At 61.0% G+C, this 19,472-nt stretch overlaps 1 protein-coding gene across 4 annotated transcripts in view; it reads right to left on the bottom strand.

The window, feature by feature from the left end:
• The window catches only part of CARS1 (cysteinyl-tRNA synthetase 1), a 45,016-nt gene that overhangs the window by 7,815 nt on the left and 17,729 nt on the right, over window positions 1-19,472 (bottom strand). For all 4 annotated transcript variants that reach the window (XM_040466154.1, XM_040466157.1, XM_040466153.1 and 1 more), the window contains 11 exons: window positions 13,236-13,376; window positions 12,944-13,032; window positions 11,284-11,405; window positions 7,501-7,613; window positions 6,893-7,021; window positions 6,359-6,488; window positions 6,147-6,250; window positions 5,610-5,707; window positions 5,283-5,472; window positions 4,807-4,875; window positions 2,495-2,576 (listed from right to left, as the gene is read on the bottom strand). In XM_040466154.1, the coding sequence (XP_040322088.1) occupies window positions 2,495-2,576; window positions 4,807-4,875; window positions 5,283-5,472; window positions 5,610-5,707; window positions 6,147-6,250; window positions 6,359-6,488; window positions 6,893-7,021; window positions 7,501-7,613; window positions 11,284-11,405; window positions 12,944-13,032; window positions 13,236-13,376 (1,267 nt within the window). The remainder of the gene's footprint in view (window positions 1-2,494; window positions 2,577-4,806; window positions 4,876-5,282; window positions 5,473-5,609; window positions 5,708-6,146; window positions 6,251-6,358; window positions 6,489-6,892; window positions 7,022-7,500; window positions 7,614-11,283; window positions 11,406-12,943; window positions 13,033-13,235; window positions 13,377-19,472) is intronic.

Genomic DNA, 19,472 nt, shown 5'->3' with positions numbered 1-19,472 from the left:
CAGCCACAAGGACCTCGCGGCCCTGTCCACTCTAAGGGGCTCCGACAGCAGCAGATTCTAGAAAAAGAGGGTTTCTGTCGCGGTCCTCCGTGAATGAGCAACGGCTCAGAAGCATTTTGTACGAACCCAGAGCGAGACTCCCCCCACCACCGCCCCGCCGCCAGTGCGAACCCAGAGCCAAGACCCCCACCAGCACCTCCCTCGCGGGCCCCTCCTGGCATGGGGCTCAGAGTCCACGGAGCCCGGGCCCACAGGAAGGGGGCGTCCGTCGGGGCTGAAGGCAGGAGGAAAACAGGGGGCACGGAACAGGGAGGGCTCGGGAGGGGACACAAAAGGCCGTGGGAATCCCCCGAAGGACGAGCGAATGAACACGATGTGACAAGCACACAGGGGGTATTACCCAGCCTCAAAAAGGAGGGAGACTGACGCCGTGGCATCTGTTGAGACACAGATGGCCCTGGAAGACGTCCATGACACCGAGTGATAGGTGCCGTCACCGAGGCACAAGGGCTGAGGATTCCACGTGTATGAGGTCCTCAGAGGGACCAAGTTCATAGAGAGCGAAGGTGCAACGGTGGGCACCACGGCCGGCACAGAGGACGGAGGTTAGCGTTTAATGGGACAGAGGGTCAGTTTGGGAGCATGGAAGGTTCTGGAGAGGATGGTGGGGACGGGTGCTTAACAGCAGGAATGTGCCTAATGCCCCTGAGCGGCACACCTGCACGTGGTTAAGACGATAAATTTTACATTACGCACCTTTTACCAAAAATGAAAACACAAGGGGGAACGGCTCTTGTCCCCCCCGGCCCCCCCCCGGGCCCCCCCCCCCCCGAGCTCTGACCACAGGCCCATCCCTGCTCTTCTGACTTCCCAATTTCCCAAGCCTCTCCTGGTCAGACACCCCCACACCCCATCCCTCCTGGCCAGGGCTGAGCTCTGGCCCTTTACTGGGGAAACTGTCTCCTGCTCCTGTGTCAGGCGAGCGCCTGGACCTGGGAGACTTGGCCGAGTGAATGAACCAGGACCTACCCTGAGCCTCTCACTCTGTCTCCACGGCCAGCCCAAGGTGCTTGACAAACAAAAACTCAGCACTTGCTGCTGCTGCTGTCGGGTCGGGAGGGAGATGGGGTAGGGACAAGGGTGATGCCGCCTTCGGCCCGGAAGGCTTTCCCCATCTGCGGACCGAGGTCCACAGGCCCCGGGTCTCTGGCTCACGGAAGGTTCCCTATCCACAGGGCCCCAGGTCCGTGCGTCCCAGGTCATCGCCTCGGGTAGGATGACCTCTCTAGCCTCCTGAGCCTTAGGGTCGCACAGCGCGGCAGGTGGGGAAAACAATATAGCATACACACAACGACCCCCGTCCTGACTGGCCACTTGGCCTTGTCCATCTGCCAGAGCAACAAACGTAACAAGCAGGAAGAAGCGGCCGAGGAAAAGCAACACCGAACCATCCCCCAAGCCGGTCGACGGGCACCGCTGTCAGGGCCTCGGCAGGGACCCGGCTGGTCAGGGCTGCCGTGCTCAGCCTCCCACGGCCCTGGTTCCCCAGCACCTGCCAGGAAGGATGCCGTACAGGCGGGGGGGGGGGGGGGGGGGGGGCGGTCGGGCAGAAATGCCCAGGCTGCGCGGCCCCCCGACAAGAACAGTCACCCCCAAACCCGAGACACCAGCACTGTCAATGCTGTCGGACAAGTCAGCACAGGACCTGAACGTCCCCCCGTTTCTCAGCTGCTTTAAAACGGCGTGAGGGCCAGGTGTTAGAGACAGAGGACCCTGCTTATTCAACTGGTCCAAATGCCACGGCCCCGGCCTAAAGCCCTCTGCTCCCCACAAAAGCACCGTCGGATCCCGGCTCCTCCCCGAGGGGCCCGTGGCCTCGGCGGGGGGGGGGGGGGGGGGGGGGGGCCAGCCGCCCTCCCACCCTCTCGCTCTGCCCTCCCCGGCACAGGCCCAGGCCCAGGCCTGCTCATTCCTCTTCACGGTGCTGCTTCCTCCAGAGGCTCCCTGGCCAGGCCACGCCGCTGGGCCCTCTGCCCACTCCACCCCGCAGGACACCCTGCCAGGACCCGCTCTGCGGGGGTGGCGGCCAGATGAGCTCCAGGTGGGACTTCCCAGCACAGAAAGGCCTGGGGAGGCAGCACAGCACAAGAGGTGACAGGTGGCATCTCCGGTGAGCAAGTCCAGCATGACCCTGGCAAGGCTCAAACCTTCCCACTTTCCTTCCCACTCCGTGAAATGCCAAGCCTTGAGCCAGGCAGGTGAGTGTGAGCTCAGCCTGGCAGCCCCAGGCCCCCGCTCACCATGCCAGCCCCTGGCCGTCGATTCGGCAAGGGCGGAGAGGCGACCCGGCCTGGCAGCTCCCGGGAGGCTCCGCCCTCACCCGGCTGTCCTGCCCCGCGGGGATGCTTGGGAGCTAGAGACGACGTGGCTGTCACGACTGGGGGCGCCGTGCTAACCCCCGAGCTCGCCCCCGCCGGGCCAGGAGGAACCTCACCTTTCTGCTCTCGGGCGATCTTCCGCACGCCTTCTCGGAACTCCGACAACACCTGCAGGTAGGGCATGACCGTGGACTCGAGCTGCGGAGAGAACGATTTCGCTCAGAGACCAGCTCGGCCCGTACTTGAGGACGGGCTTGGCACACGCTACGGAGCCGGGCCGCCTGCACGCTGCCCGTGGCTCCGCTACCACGACCGGGGCCCCGTGTGGACGGCGGGAGCCGGGGCCCGGCAGAGAGCCTCCCCTCCAGTCCGGCCGGACAGGCTCCACAAGCCGCACCGCTCAACCACTCGAGGGAGCAGCTCCGTCCCAGGCCAGACACACGCTTGTTAAGAAACACCCGTGTTCACAGCGAAACGGTTCGACCCAGGTGAGTCTGCAAGATGGGCTGCCTTCGGAGAGGCCGCCGCCGTCCCCCTGGGCTGGGACCTGCGGCCACACGCGCTCCTGTGCGAGGCCAGCCAGCGCCTCTGAGAACCGTCCACCATCCACACGCACTCGCACCCGCTCCACGGCGCACTCCCCGCAGCACCACGGAGGCGGCCACGGAACGCAAAGCCCGCCAAGGAAGGGAAGCCGACGACGGCAGAACCGGAACCAAAGAAACAGTGATTTTATCAAAACCGCTTCTGTTACAGCTTTCCTATTTTTCTAGCAGGCTTTTGAGCAACGTCTCTCCCTGCCTCCTCATTAAGTCATTCGGCGGCTCGGTAACCCAAGCAATGACCGGTAAAGGCAGAAGCTGGCTAGGCCTCTCCAGGCCCATTCCCGCACCCGGGCTGGGGCGTGGCCGTCCTGCAGGGGAGGGGCCGGGCTTCTGGGGTTTAGGTCTTTATCTCCACCAGGCTGAGGCAGCTGTGGTGAGCCTCGGGGCACAGGGGCAGGGGCCTCAGCCAGCACGCCTGGGGGTGCGTCTGGAGGAGGCGGGCCCCAGCGGTCCTCCCTGCTCCCACAACAACTCAGGTTTGGAGCAGGTGCACACCCTTCAAGTGCTGTAAAGTGCAGGCCCCGCCCTGTGGCCTGGCAGCTCACCTGGCTCGTTCCCTGGGGCTGCTTATCCCAAAGGGCCCGCTGAGGTCACTTGGAAAGGCTCCCACACCACCACCGCATCTAGAAGTATCTTTAAGGGGCGCCTGCGTGGCTCAGTCGGTTAGGCGTCCGACCTCCGCTCAGGTCATGATCTCGCGGCTTGTGGGTTCAAGCCCCGCGTCGGGCTCTGGGCTGACAGCTCAGAACCTGGAGCCTGCTTCGGATTCTGTGTCTCCCTCTCCCCCTGCCCTCCCCTGCTCGTGCGTGCGCGCGTGCTCTCTCTCTCTCTCTCTCTCTCTCTGTCTCTCAAAAAAAAAATAAACACTAAAAACTTTTAAAAAAGAAGTATTTTTAAGTTCGAAAGCGGATGGTCTCTAATGTAGGAAGTTTTTTTTTTCCCCTGGGAAATAAAAATCTGGTATCACTGACACAAGAGAACGAAGCAGCTTGTAGGTTTCCTTTTCTGAAAAGCGCCAAAAAAGATGGAGGCCCGGGGCTCAGGCAGGCCTTCTGAAGTCAATTCTCGGGGAAACACCTGCAAGCTCCCCCTGAAGGACAGAGTTTTCACACCAGCCGCTATCACGAAACAATCTTCAAGAGGTTTTGCCCTTCCGCCCTGTATTTGGTTCCTGTTTTCATTTAAGTTGTATTTAAATATCTACACGCTCGTTCCAATCAAACCACAGGGATCATTCCGGAGCAGGGGTGGGGCGTGGAAGCAGTTCTGACATGAGCCTGAAGGCACACACTCCAGGAGAGTCAGTCACCATGCAGCGGCTCCGGGCCACAAGGGTGACACCAGCTGCTTCTGCTGAACCTTCTCCCCATCAGACGCGCGGACCAGTGTGGGATCTGATCCACACGAGCAAGGACGTGAGCGCCTGTGAACCCGGGCCGTGTGGCTGCGGCTTCTCCGGAGACTGTCCCAGCTAGCCTGCTCTCCCGGGACCGCCTCACACAGCACGGCAGCGCGGTTCCCTGACAAACGGCCAACGGCCGGGAGCAAGGCCCTGGCTGCCCCTGCACACGCGCTGGGGTAGCTGACTGCTCAATTCTCCCAGCCAGGCCCAGGCGTGACCCGGGGCTCAGTCCGGAAGGTCCAGCGCAGGTGGGACCTAACGTGGGTCTCCAAATGTCCACAGGCTCGGCCAAGGAGGGGGAACAAGGAAGGCACGGAGCAGGTGTGGAGGGTGAGAGTGTGCTCCTCTGGATGGGCACGCTTCCCGGGGTGGGGCGACCCAAGGGAGGGGGCTTCTCTGTGCCAGGTGCACTTATACTCACATTTAGGCTGCTCCCAGGTCCTCTGACCGGGAATCCCAGGGAGCTTTCCTCTTCTATGGCCCCAAAGACCTGGAAGAGAAACAGACGTGCGGGAGCGTGTAAAGAGGTCCCGAGAGGCGGCCCACAGAGATCGGGTCCAGGAAACACGCTGCTGCCGATGGGTAGGGGAGGCGGTGCAGACGGCCTCACTGGGTGGAGGGAGATGCCAGGCCCGAGGGTGCCCCCCTCCCCTGCCCTCTCCGGCCCGCTCTCGGTGAGGCCACTGGGCAAGAGGGGGCCGGAAGGGCAAGGAGGCCGACCCCAGAACGTGTGAGCACGAAGGGCAGCTGCACGCAAGTGCTTTCTGAGGCGCAGGAGCGCAGCGGGAGCGAAGGACAGGACAGGTCTCAGCTTCCGAACCCCACGATTCTCTGTGCCGCCCGGGGCCCGACCGCCTGCGTGCACACGGCGGCCTGCGCCTCCAGGGAGCCGCCTACCTTGAGCATGTGGGTGAGGTACCGAGCGATGCTTTCCAGCAGAGCCCGGTTGGGCCTCCTCCTCGCGGCCTTCCGGGCCGCCATGTAGAGGTTGCACTGGCCGACCAGAGCCCGCATCTCTTCCAGGACCGTGCGCGTGTCGACGTTATCACAGAGGGCCTCGTGCACTGCCGTCTTCTTGTCGTAAAAGCTGAGTTAAGAGGAGGCAGGAACGTCAGCCGATGGACACACTGCCAAGAACCCCCGCGGGGGCAGCGCACCCCGGGCGCGGTTTGGCACACGCGGGAGCGACGGCTGCCCGGCCCCAGAGGCACGTCTCCCTCCTACCTCTTGTTCAGCTCCGACTCTTCGTCTTCCCACTTTTCAAACCGACCGGTTATGTCAACAGGAGCTCGGAGGATGTCTTTCACATTTAAGAAAAACTCCTAAAGTCAGAAAGTTCCGTTTAATGGCATTTAGAAACCTCCGCCCTCCGGGAAAGCGCCGAGGAGAGGCTGTTGGAGGGAAGCACATCTCCTTCAGGTATGATCTGGGGAGCCACGGCACGCCGGCACCACCCCAGGGCTGGCCGAGACGGGGAAAGGTTTTCCTTGGAGATGGAAACGCGTCCCGGTGTCAGCCTGAGACGCTGGTCCGGCCGACGCCACGGGTCCGAGCGAAACGTGCCGCACGGAGACGAGACACACGAGCGCTCCTGACGCCAGCGGGCGCCAGGGCTTTCGGGAAGGGGGCACGGGGCTGGGCGGCCCCGGGCGAGGCTGCTCTCGCCAGTCTCCGGTCCTCCACCGGGGGCGAGGGGGGGCGGTCGCGGTCCCGCCGCGGCTGAGCCGAGGCGTCCCCGCCCCGGGGGAGGTGGGCACTCACGTTCATGAACTTCTCGTACTGAAGCGCGGACTCCATGGTGTTGCTCGAGTAGTCCAGCGTGTCCTTCCACGAGTGCATGAGGAAGGCCAGCCGCAGCTGCCGCGCTGGGGGAGGAGACGGCACAGCGGTCCCCCCACCCTCCCGAGCAGCCACCGCCGTCGCTCATCCAGCAAGAGGGGCGCTCGGGTCTCTGGGAGAGGCCAAGCTCTTACCTGAGTGCTTCTGCAAGGCGTCTTTGATGGTGATGAAGTTCTTGAGCGATTTGGACATCTTGCAGCCCGCAATGGTCAGGTGGCCCGTGTGGAGGAAATAGCGGACCCAGCAGTCGTTGTCGAAGTAGGCCTGCTCGGGGGGGGGGGTGGGGGCGGAGGGGGCAAGGTCGGGCACACGAGGCAGCTGCTGGCAGGGGCAGGGGCACGCTCCGTGAGCACTCTGTGCCCCCCCGCGATGCAGAACACGGGGGGCTGCCTTTTCCAGCTGGGGAACGGGGGCCCAAGGGACGGCCCTGGACCAACGATGCAAGAGGTAACCACCGCGACCACCCCAGGCCTGTCTGTTGTCCAAAGTCAGGCTGTTCAGGTGGGAAATCGGACCCGACAACTAGGGTTCAAATTCCACTGGCAAGACCCTGATGTGGAAATCAGGCTCCACGCAGCACCCCGCTGGCCGTGCCCTCGGCTCCTTCCTCCCCCGCAGGGAGAACTCGAGGCCCCCCAGCCGGAACAGCAACCCCGGCCTCTGCCCACCTCTGACTGGGCCAGCTCGTTGTCGTGGTGGGGGAACCGGAGGTCGAAGCCCCCTCCGTGAATGTCCATCGAGGCTCCCAGGAGAGCGCTTGCCATGGCCGAGCACTCGATGTGCCATCCCGGACGCCCCTAGGGACCGAGATGACCCGATGACCGATGGCCAACCCTCTGCGTCCGGGCCTTCAGTTACCCCAGCGTTCATGAGCCTCCAAATCTCTGGGCCTTACTGGAACAGGGGTTATGTTCCACACGTGAAAAACTCAGGGGAGCCCAGGGCAGGCCATGGAGGCCAAGTAAGGCTCATGTAACCCCCAGGGCCGCCCAGCACTCGACCAGAAGCAGATGTCTACACCCCTCCCGCAGCCTTGGGCCAGGGGCACTGTTGTCACAGGGGACATCAGACAGTGGACTCATCTCCAGGAGCGGGTAACACTCAGAATCAAAGGCCCCCAGGACACAGGGGCCACGGAGGTCGTCCAATCCTCCGGGAAGGAGTCCCAAAAGGGACGTCTCGTGCCCCAAGGCCCACGAGGCTCTGTGGCATCTGGGTCCCCGCCAGCAACCAGGTCCCGCCGTCACCGCAGCCCCACCCCTTCCCAGGGGCCCACCTTTCCCCACGGGCACGGCCAGGATGGCTCGCCGGGCTTGGAGGCTTTCCACAGAGCGAAGTCATTGGGGGACCGCTTCTCACTCAGGCGGTCTGCCGAGACACTCAGGTCACCTGTGGATACGAGGGAAGCGGCTCACCCGGTGCTGCCCAGCGGGCGGACCAGTGTCGCTGAGGGGCCCCCGCTGGGAGCGGCTGGCCGACGCTTCTGGTTTGCGTGGCTTTCCTCAGCCAGTGCTGCGGCTTCACGGCAAGACTTCAGTGCTGCCCCGCGGTTTGAGGGCGACCACCTGGGACCGGACCACGCCTGCCACTTCCTCAGACCCTCCTCCCCGCCTTCCCCTCACGGCCATGGCCCGGAGCCAGGGTGAGCCATGGGGCTCCAGACTGAGGGGTGAGGCCGTGGCGTGGTGGCAGCCCTCGGTGGGGCGGGCTGATCTCGGCGGCCCGCACGGCTCCCGGTTCTGGGAGGTCTGAGAACCAGCCAACCCGCTCTGTGCGGCTCCTTGGCCCTCCAGCTCGGCCCCATAGATGGCGAAGCGGGACGTCACCACTCCTCCTGGCCGAGCTGGGCTCCCAGACGCGGCCCCCCAGGAGAAAGCCGCGGCCAGTCACGGCCGGGCCCCCAGGGGCAGGCCAGCCTGCGGTGGGAGCAACGGGAAAGGACAACGCCATCACCCCGGGACACTTCCCTGGGCCACACGCAGGAGCCGTGGCGCCCACGGACCCACCGGCTGCCGAGAGAACGAACGAACGCCTGCGGTCAGTCCCCCTCACAGGGGGGCCAGGTGAGCGGGGCCAGTGCGGGGCATGGTCCCGGGGCCCCGTGCGTGGTCTCCACGCCGCCTCGTCCTGGGTGCTGTCGCCCCCCCATGGACAACAGCGGAACAGGAACGACAGACTCCTCCCGGGGCCCACAGTTGCAGACACGGCCGACCTCAAAGACCACCACCGTTCAAGCAACAGGGCAGGTGACCCGAGAACAGCCGAGGGAGAGCGCGCGCAGGGTATTTTTACGACAGAGCTGACGCCTGTGACACGGGCACTATAAGTAGAATACTTGGAAACTACGAGAAAACCTGGAAAACAACGCCACGGTCACAGACGAGGGCTGACAGGTACTGTCAGTTTCCAGGTGCCCCCGTGTGCAGGTTTCTGGGTTGTTTTAGTCTCTGCAAACAAACACACATCCACACACAGCAGGACAGACTCCACCCCGGTCTCATGTCTCTTTCTCACTGAGCCAGTCACCACATCACATCAGCCGCTCAAAGACGATGTGACGAGCTGTCATGACACCCCTCTGGCCAGCCTGTATTTAGCCGACAGCGTGCATCCAGGCTTTTAATTTTCACGATAACGAACACACTTACTATGAACGTACCTGACTTTTCAGAAAATTTTTTGGAAAGTTCTGGAACAGAGGACCCCCTTTCGCACACACCCCTCCCCACGCCCTTCGCCAAGTGCCACTTTGGGGGACACCTGATAGTTGCTCTAGACTCTTCAAGAGGAGTAAGTCCCACGACCCCTGCTACTCTCCTGGTGTCCCTTCTCGTCTCCCTCCTGAGGCACCCAAAGTGACGCCAGGCACAGCTGGTTCGTGCCTTCTGCCTCCCCGATGCCCCGCACCCCGAGATGGCTCCAGGCCCCTTCTCCACCAGAGCCCCGCATCCCAGCGTCCACGCGGTGAGGAGCCTCGTGCCGTCAGCACAGCCAGGGAAGCGGCACTGTCCCCGAAGGAGGGCGTGACCCCCCTCGTCCCTTTATATTCGCTGTCGGGTCGACTACTTTGGCCCCCGGAACACAGAGATTCTGACGTCAGTCCGGGAAAAAAGACCCAAGAACACGTGACATTTAAGACCCCAGGGCGCCTGGCTCAGTCGGATGAGCACGAGACTCTTGATCTCGGGGTCGTGAGTTCAAGCCTCGTGTTGGACGCAGAGGTTACTGGAAAGGACAAAAGAGAAAAGAGGGGGAGAGAAAGCAGAAAGAAAAAGAACGCAGCGGGGGCACACGGCGCGGGGTCCCGAGCGCGGCGGGCCCCTCCCGTCTCCGGGGCTCTCCCTGCCCCGACTGGAGGCCGCCCCTGGCCGCGCTGGGCCGCGCGGCGCGGTCCCGTCCTCCCGGGCTCTCTGGTCCCGGGCGGCCCTGTCCGGACGTATTTTCGAATCTTCTGTGTTTATTCACTGGTCCCGCTAGCGGGGTTTCTGTATCGCGAATCCTTGCGAAGAACCCGCCGTTGCAGGCACCTCTCCTTGGGTGTTTTGCTTCGGGGACTTTTCTGGCAGCTGGCCCCACTCATTGCCGTCTGCGTTTTTTCACAACCACACATAACACGTCGGGCGGCCCGGAACTGGCGCGTGAGCTCCCCCAGACCGGGGGGGGGGGGGGGGGCCCGGGCGGCCCCCCCGTGGCCGTTCAGTTCCAAACCCGGAGCGACCTCCGCTGCGGCTCTGGTGCGACTTCAAACAGGTCCGGACGTCCCCTCGGGGCGGGTGTCCAGCTCAGCGCGCCATGGGCAGAAGCTGTGGTCCTCGTGAGGAGCAACCCCTTCTGCGGCCGGGCGTGGGTCCCACGCGGGCTTACGGGAGGGCCCTGCCCTCATTCGCGTGTGCGAAGGCCCGTCTGCTAGACGAAGCCCCGCTGCCCGCGTACCCCGACCCCTCTGCGTCTTGGGGGCCTCGGCCCGTCTGAGCGACCCGTGCGTGGGGCGTGCCCGGCACCTCCCGTGCACACCAGGGTGCGTCCCTGATGCCGCAGGGATGCGGGGGCCCCGCCGCCGGTCCACCCAAGTCTGTGACCATCCTCTGAGGACACGGGTGCCTCAGCATCGTGACGGGACCTCCTTTACTCTGCAGGATGTCTTCAGCGATCCTCGGGGTGGCCGGGCAGCTCAGGGGGCTGAGCGTCTGACTCCTGGATTTGGTTCGGGTCCCGATCTCATGGTTCATGAGTTCCAGCCCCAAGTCAGGCTCTTCTCCCTCTGCCCCCTCGCCCCCGCTCGCGTGTGTGCACAGAGGCCTTCTGTCTCTCTCTCTTTCCCTCTCAAATAAAAAACTTAAAAAAGAGAAAAAAAAGAGAGAGGAACCAGGCATTCTGAGGTGCCGCCCACAAAGACCTGGCCTGGCAATTCTTGCCCGCGTTCCTGCCTTGCTCGTCCCGGGGCACCTTTAAGACAGCTGCGCAGAGCTGAGCCCACGGAAAGCGGTGACCGCCACCCCAACCGCCTGACGAGGACCAGGGTCCCGCTTCGCCGCTGTCTCCCGTTCCCCCGGGACAGAGGGCCACTCCTCCCCCGGCTCACTGTGTGCGACCAGAACCCGTAAGGGCCAACTCTCGGGACCGTACTTCCTCTGGCGTGGGTGTGCTGAAACCATAGCCTCAATCCAAACAGCCCTGGGGTTTCCACTTTCCCAAAGGCAGGAGCTCAGATGCCAAGGGGGCCACCTGCCGACCCTGGTTGGGGGGGGGGTGGGGGGGAGGGGAGTGGCTTCTGCCCCCTCATTCGCCAGGTCGCAACCTGCATATTCGTGACACATCGGCACTGGGCGTCCCACACCGGCACGCAGGGCATCCCACAAGCTGCCCTGACCCTCCAGATCCAGGCCCGGGGTCCGCTACGCTTTTTGAGATGGTGTTGGATACGCTCGCTTTTTTGTTTCTTGCGGAAAACCCCCCAAACTCCTTGGGCAACAAGGCACAGCCCCCAGGCGCCCGGGTGAGGCAGGCTGGGGGCGGGGGCGAGGCCTGGGCTTGAACCCCCTCACCCGGCCCCGTTTACCTTCCCCTTCCTGCAGGGCTTTCTGGTCCCCAACGGCCTCGGGCACCAGCTTCCCGTAGGAGTGTCTCTCGCTGGAAGCAAACTTCACGGTGTCAAAGTAGACGGACCCATTGGAAACGTAGCTGGAAAATAAGAACCAGGCTGTGGGAAAGCGGACAGACCTGCGGACAGCCCGGGCGCCTCGCAGGAGCACAACCTGCAAAGCCAAAGGGCTGCACGGGCCGCAGGCCTCTTAAAACTCTGCTCTGCCCACTGCGTCCAGCGTGGCCTCGGCCGTCCTGCGGCCCCGTGATGTAGCTACTCGCAACCACGGCCGCCGTGCAGGCCGAGCGGGCCCGACACGCACGCCTCGTCACGGAGGCCAACTCCTCACTCTCGGGACGGCGTGTCCCCATGCAGTCCCTCCGCCTCGCAGCCCTGGACCACACAGCTCCCGCCCTGCCCCTCGCCTCGGTGACGGCACGGTCCCCGGTGCCCTGCCCTCGCTCGGTCCGCCTTCCACCCGCCTGCACGGCCCCGCCTAGGCTCTCTGCCTCTCAGCAGCCCTCCATGTTATTCCAGCCCGGAATGATCTGTCTTCTCTCACCTTGGCCTCGCCCACGGCACTCAGTCTGGCACACGACCCCCTGTCGCCCTGCGGGGACCCTGCCAGGTAGGGGACAGGGGAGGCGTCACCACCTCCAGAGAGCCTGTGCTACTCCGGGCCCCACACCAGGTCTTGTGCTCTCCTCGTTCCGCTCGGTGGTGCCTCATCTCGCCCGAGAGGCGGGGACGGAATCTCCCAGAGCAGGGGCGCAGGGGAGGGCGCCCCCCTCCCCCCGCGCGGCAGACCCCACGCCCCCAGTTACGCTTCTGGGCGTCGGTGATTCCCGACAGCGCTAACTTCAGAGACACAGACGGTGTTTCGCGGGTCAGGTGGTGCCGAGAGGGCAGACCAGGGTCACCACCGAGGCTGAGGACCTCGAGGAAACACGCGTCCCTGGGAGGTGACTCATGGACAAGGGGTCTCACGCCGTGCGGCGGAAACCGCGCCTCCACGCTCACCAGCCCGGCCCCGTGCTCGCGGACTTAGCCGTGGGCTCGCTGGCAGCCCTCAGGCGGGCGCTCTCTACGGCACGCGCATCCTTGCCGCGGCCCCGACGCTGAGGACTCGGCGGCACCGAGGAGCGAGGCTGCCGGGAGGGTCGGCATGACACGGGGGCGGTTGCTCCCGCGGTGAGGTCATGGGCTCGGCCGTGTCCCCCCCAATTCCTGTGTGTCAGTGCTAGCTCGCAGCCCCCCAGAACGGGACAGTGTTTGGAGACGGGGTCTTTGCAGAGGCGAAGCGAGGTCACCAGGGGGAGCCTCAACCCCGCATGACTCCTACGCAGCGTCTGCGTCAGAGGAGGTGACGAGGACACAAAAGGAGCCCCAGCAGCCCGTGTGCAGAGTGACAAGTATGTGCCAAGGCAGCGAGAGGGCCGCCATCTGCCAGCCGAGGCCAGGGGCCGGGACAGAGCCTGCCCTCGCGGCCTGCGGAGGAGCGACCCCGCCCTGTGCCGTCCGGAGCCAGGGGCTTGCTGGCCGCAGCCCCACAGCACCACGAGCTCCCCTCCCTGCCGCCTTCCCTGCACAACCTTCCCGGAATGCCGTGCTCCCACGGGGAGGGCCCCGAGCTTACCCGTAGCCGTTGTCCACGATCTTCTGGACAAAGTTCACGATCTCCGGCACATATTCACTCACCCGGGTCAGGACGTCCGGAGGGAGAACCTGGGGGTGAGAAGAACAAGTGACCCTCTTCCTTCTGGAACAGCAGCCTCGGACGGCACGCTCCAGGAAGCACCGGCACCAAATGCAGGCCAAGAAGGCCCGCAGGCCCCCGGCCCGCACTTTAGACCTGACTGAAGACGGTCGGGATCGCGATCATCGGGCCCCGGCGAGAGAGCAAGGGCAGGACAGCTGGCAACACTTACGTTCAGGGTGTCCATGTCTCTGTGGAATTCTTCTTCCCAGAACTTGGGCAGTTTGGAGAAAATAGAATTGTCCGTAACCTCGCTGCCCAGTGTGGAGTCCAGCCAGTCAGAGAGCAAATCTCTTGCTTCTTCCAACAACACCTGTGGACAAAGAACAGCGTCCACACACGTGTACGCGCTTTACGGGACCGTACCTCGTGCAGTTGGTCCGCACCGAGGCCTCGAATTCAAGGATGTGCCACGCAAAGCCACGTCCACGACGAGCCGCCACCTCCGTGAGACCGCGGTGCTCGTGTAAACGACTCAGCACGGGGACAGACACCAGACTCCCTAAGTGGGAGGTTCCGAGACGCAGCACATTCAGGAGGTCCGACTACTGTGGTCACAGGGTTGGGGTGGCCGTGGGGACAAGCGGGGCCGCCGCTGCCACGGGGCGGGGCGGGGCAGGACCGGGCACGGTGCGGTCGTCCACAGCCAGGGCACGGAGATGGCACAGCCCCGTCCCGGAGGGAGGCCTCTCGGCCAGGGCGCCCTGACCGCCAGATGCCATCAACTGAAGACAGCAGGCCCACGTCACGGGCAACAGCGCAGTGCCGGTACGAGACGTGTCCTGTCACCGCAGCACTCCCATCAGACAGGAGGAATGTCCATCTGTGATGGGAGGTGAGTGTCGTGGCCGTGGCCTGAGCCGTGCAGGCCGGGGGGACCCTGAGGTCCTGCTCTGGAGGAAACCAGCGCCTTCGGCATCTTAACTGGAGCAGTGACAGGGATGTGGGGACAGGCAGGCGGTCTGCAGTCCGCCAGTGGGGGCAACGGGGCCAAGAACAAAGGGTGCAGAAAGTTCAGGAAAAGTAGACACGGAAGACACAGTGAGGACACGCAGGGAGGCACGCTTGTACCATGATGTGGACAGGAAAGGCGCAGCTAGGGGCTCCCACCAGGCTCCCACCTGGAACACACCTGCTACCTGCTGCCGGGCTGGCGGGCGGTGACAGGGCCCCAGCAGGACGCTAGGCCCCACGGCCACCACGCCGGGCGCCAGGGAGGCACGGTCCAGAGGCGTGGGCTCGCTTGAGACTGAACCCCGCTCACGGCACCTGGCACGGGGCCCGGCCCCCAGCCTGGTCACCTCCCCGCCCGTCCCCTCACAGCCGGGAACCTCACAGCTGGCCATCGAGGAAACACGACCGGGCACGCCAAGAGGCAGAGAACGACGTGAAGACACAGGGCGGCTGGCAGACCCGGGGGTCAAACTACTGGGATGAATACGCTCAGGGCTCCGATGGATGCGGCCGACCACGCGCAGGAACAGAGGGCCAAGGTGAGCAGAGAGAAGGAAGTCCTGAGAGAACGGGCAGGAGACGTCGGGGATCCACCACAGCGTGACAGAAACAAAGACTGTCCTTGTGGGGTCATCGGGAGACTGGACGCGGCCGGCGGAAGAATCTCGGGGCTTGAGGACAACAGAAGAGAAACCCCCAAAATGGAACATGAGAAAGGCTTCCTTCTCACAGAGTGAACAAAACCGAACAGGGTAGCCGAGGCCCCGGGCCCACCACAGACGTGCCACACGTGCGTCACGGGGACAGCAGAGAGAAAGGGAGGGAGAAACGTCGGACTCCCGAGCGAGTGAGAGCGCCCCACTCGTGTCGGACCCTAACCGCAGGCGCACGGAGCCCCCGGGACGTCGGGCAGGAGAAACACCGGAACGCCGCACCCAGGCACGCCGAGCTCGGGCCGCACCCCATCAAAGCTGACGCAATCCTGAAAGAAGCCGGAGGAAAACACCTCGTCGGTAGACGAGCAGAGGCGAGCACTGCGCCCGACTTGTCCTCACACTCCGTGCAAGCAAAGAAGGACGGGGATATTTAAGTGCTGAGACAAAACGCTTGCCACCCGGGAATTCTGTGCCCTGTGACATTGGCCTGCAAAAGCAAAGGGAAACCAAACTCTTAGGGAAACAAAAACCAAGGGAACGTGTTGCCGGCAGACCTGCTTTGCAAGAAATGTCCAAAGAAGCTCTTTAGAGAGGCCGAAAGTAACAGAGGTTGGAAGCTTGGGTCTACGTAAAGTAAGAAAGAACATCGCGGAAAGAATTAAGTGCACATAAAATAAAAGCAATTTATGATTATTTATTTTCTAGAGAGAGGAGAGAAAGAGCATGCACGTGAACAGGGGAGGGGCAGAGAAAGGGAGACAGAGAATCCCAAGCAGGCTCCAAGCTGTCAGCGCAGAGCCAGACGTGGGGCTCGATCCCACGACCCTGGGATCACGATCCGAGCCAAAATCACGAGTCGGACTGCTCAACCGACGGAGTCGCCCAGGTGCCCCAGACCTTCTATTTCTCTTAACTGATCCAACAGAGAACAGCTTGTTCAAAATGATGGCAGTGGGAATGCATCGACCTGCACACTTACGTACCCGTTTAAGTAGACACAACGCCCTCTGTGTTTCCAGACAGCTAAGACAAGTGACGGCCACGACACAAGGGCGGGAGGCAGGAACTAGGGTCATCTCGCTATTGTAGGGCACTCCTACGACCACGAAGGGCACAGTGTTTTTGAAAGTGGGATTAGTCACAAGTGTGTATTGCAAACTCTGGGGCAACCACTGAAAATCAAGTGTTAGTTATGCGGTAAAAGGAGAGAAAGCAGAATCATGTGAAATGCTCACTTAAAACCACAAAAGACAGACAAGGAGTGGAAGACAAAACAGGAACAAAGAACAAGAGCAACAAGGGAAAACAACGGTGTGGATAAGAACCCAACTACATCAACATCCCTTTGAATGTCAACGGTCTAAAGGCACCAATTAAAAGAGATCATCAGAGTGAATCAAAATCCAAGACCCAACTCTCAGTTGTCCACAAGGAATCCACTTTAAGTACAAAGACACGTACAAATCAAAAGTAAACGGATGGTGGAAACGCACTGCGCGACCACGGTGCAAATCAGTGAAATAAGGCAGGAGTAGCTCCCTTCAGACAAAGCAGACTTCGAAGTCAGGAGAGTCGTCAGGTAGAGAGAAGGACGTGGCAGGACGAACGGGTCAGTTCTACAGGACAACCGTGCTTACGTGTGCGGGCCCAGGGCAGGGCGTCAGACCACACGAGGCAGAAGCAAGCAGAAGTGCGAGGAGAAACAGATGAACTCGCAGAGGTGGTTGGGGACTTCAACACGCCTCCCTCCGAAGGGGACGGACCCAGCAGTAGGAGATGGGTAAGGAGGCGGATGAACTCAACATGACCATCAGTCGGCTGGACCCAATGCACGTCCACAGACCACTTCGTCCGACAGCAGGCAGAACATGCAGCGTTCACCAACACAGACCACAGGCTGGGCTATAAAACACGCCTGAACAAATTCAAAAGAACGGAAGTCATACACCGTGTCTGCTCTCGGACCACTGTGCAACTGAACTAGAAACCAGTAAGAGAAAGAGCTGGAAAACCCCACAATACCTGGGGATCAAAGAACGCATTTCTAAAGAACACACGGGCCAAAGAAGGTTATCCCAAGAAAACATTAAAAGTCTTGAACTAGGGGGGGGCGCCTGGGTGGCGCAGTCGGTTAAGCGTCCGACTTCAGCCAGGTCACGATCTCGCGGTCCGTGAGTTCGAGCCCCGCGTCGGGCTCTGGGCTGATGGCTCGGAACCTGGAGCCTGTTTCCGATTCTGTGTCTCCCCCTCTCTCTGCCCCTCCCCCGTTCATGCTCTGTCTCTCTCTGTCCCAAAAATAAATAAATGAAGAAAAAAAAAAAAAGTCTTGAACTAGGGGCACCTGGGGGGCTCAGTCGGTTGAGCGTCTGACTTCAGCTCAGGTTACGATCTCACGGTTTGTGGGCTGGAGCCCTGCTTCGGGCTCTGTGCTGACAGCTCGGATCCTGGAGCCTGCTTCAGATTCTGTGTCTCCCTCTCTCTGTCCCTCCCCCACTCATGCTTTGTCTCACACTGTTTCTCAAAAATAAATAAATGTAAAAAAAATTTTTTTTAAATAAATAAAAAGTTTCTGAGCTAAATGAAAACGAAAACACAGTGTACCAAAATTTGTGAAATACGGCAAAAGCAGTGCTTAGAGGACATTTGTAACACTAGGCGCATAGATCAGAGAGGAAAAAGAGGTCTAAAATTAATCATCTACACTTCCACCTAACAAACTAGAAAAAGAAGAACAAATTAAGTCCAAAGTGGAAAAAAGAAATAATAAAAATTAAAGCAGAACACGGGAACTCCATACAGAAAACATCCACGAAACCAAAAACTAGTTCTTTGGGGAAATGAATAAAACTGATATGCCTCTAGCCAAGCTGCTTAAGAAAAAAGAGAGATGATACTAATACTCAAAGTGAAAGAGGGACATTACTACAGACCCCATGAAAACTAAAAGCATAAGAAAGTAACACTGTATACAACCCTGTGCCCCCAAACTTGAAACCTGGACTAATGGACCGATTCTTTGAAAGACAGAAGTTGCCAAAACTCACCCAAGATGATCCACACAATCCGAAAAAAGCCTGTATCCTATGTCTATTAAAGAGATTTAATCAATAATTTGTAACTTTCCAAAACAGACATCACCCAGGCCAGGTGGGTTCACTGGTGAATTTTATCAAACATCGAAGGAACAAGTTATACCAATTTTCTAGAGGTTTTCAGACAAAAGCAGCAGAAAGACTGCTTCCTAACTCATTCCATGAGGACAGCATTACCCTAACGCCAAACACAGACAAAGACGTTGCAAGAAAACTGCAGACCAGTATCTCTCATGGACATAGATGCAAAAATCCTTAATAAAATATTAGTGGGGCGCCTGGGTGGCTCAGTCGGTTAAGCATCTGACGTCGGCTCGGGTCACAATCTCACGGTTCTTGGGTTCAAGCCCCGAGTCGGGCTCTGGGCTGACGGCTCAGAGCCTGGAGCCCGCTTTGAGTTCTGTGTCTCCCTCTCTCTCTGCCCCTCCCCCACCGGTTCTCTTCCCCTCTCTCTAAAGAGCATTTAAAAAAAAAAAAAAAAAAACAAAGAAAAAGGAAAGGAAGCGGTGTGCCGACGGCTGAACTTTAAGATCACAAAGTTCTGCTCTAGGAAAACCACAGTCAAGAACACGAAAAGACGAGCCTCAGACTAGGAGACTTGCCAAAGACACAACTGATAAAGGGCTCTTATCCGAAATGTTCACACTCAACAGTAAGAAAACAAACAACTCGTTGAAGACTGAGTCAAAGACCTCAACAGGCCCCTCGCCAAAGAGGCTCAGATGGCAAACAGGGAAGGACGTGGAAAGGTGCTCCCCACCGATGCCGTCGGGGGAACGCAAACCCCAACAGTGAGATACCGTCACACGCCTGTCAGAAGGGCCAACATACACACACACACTCCACGCTGGGGAGTCAGAACAGCAAGGACTCCCTCTTGCCGGGGTCGGGGGCGGAGCAGCCACTCTGGAGGACGGTGTGCTGGTTTCTTGCAAAACAGAGCGTGCTCCTAGGCTCCAGCAGCCACACTCCTGGTATTTGCCCAAAGGAGCCGGAAACTCAGGTCCACACGAAACCCTGCAGGTGGACGTTTCTATCAGCTTCTTCACAACTGCCTAACGTCGGAAGCCACAAAGGTGCACTCGGCAGGTGGGTGGATAAACCAGCTGTGGGGCGTCCAGCGGACGGAGTCTTACCCCGCGCTCAAGAGACGCGAGCTCTCAGGACAGGGGAAGCGTGGATGACCCTGACGTGTAGATTTAGTGACAAAAGCCAATTTGAGAAGGCCACATGGGGTGCGATGCCAACTCTGTGACGTTCTGGAAAGGGAAATGCACGGAGGCCGCAGACAGACGAGCGGTTTCCAGGGGCTGGGGACAGGGAGGGACGTGCAGGCGGGACGCACGGCATGCCCAGGGCAGGGAAACCACTCTGCCTGACGTTGGAGTAGATGTGCGCACCACTGCACATCCATCCACACCCATGGAACACGCACCACCGCCCCCCCCCAGGACAGAACCCGTGTCTGCTGTGGGTCCTCGGTGATGACGACGCGTCTGCGGGTGATGTGCTGACAGTGGAGGAGGCGGGGCTAGAGGGCAAGGCCCCGTGGGAAATCTCCGTGCCTCCTCTCCGTCTTGCCGGGAACCTGAAACTGCTCTGAACACCAGGTCTTTAAAGAAACAGACGAAACAGGAAGACAGAATGGAGGGGACCGACCCGTCCGAAACGACGCCTCCGTATGACGGTTAAGATCCCACCCGGGCC

The sequence above is a fragment of the Herpailurus yagouaroundi genome, unplaced genomic scaffold (genome assembly GCF_014898765.1).
Source record: "Herpailurus yagouaroundi ecotype Mexico unplaced genomic scaffold, PumYag 569, whole genome shotgun sequence".
NCBI classification, from domain to species: domain Eukaryota; kingdom Metazoa; phylum Chordata; class Mammalia; order Carnivora; family Felidae; genus Herpailurus; species Herpailurus yagouaroundi.
The sequence above is the reverse complement of the archived record's forward strand: the minus strand, read 5'-3'. Positions and strand labels throughout refer to the sequence as shown.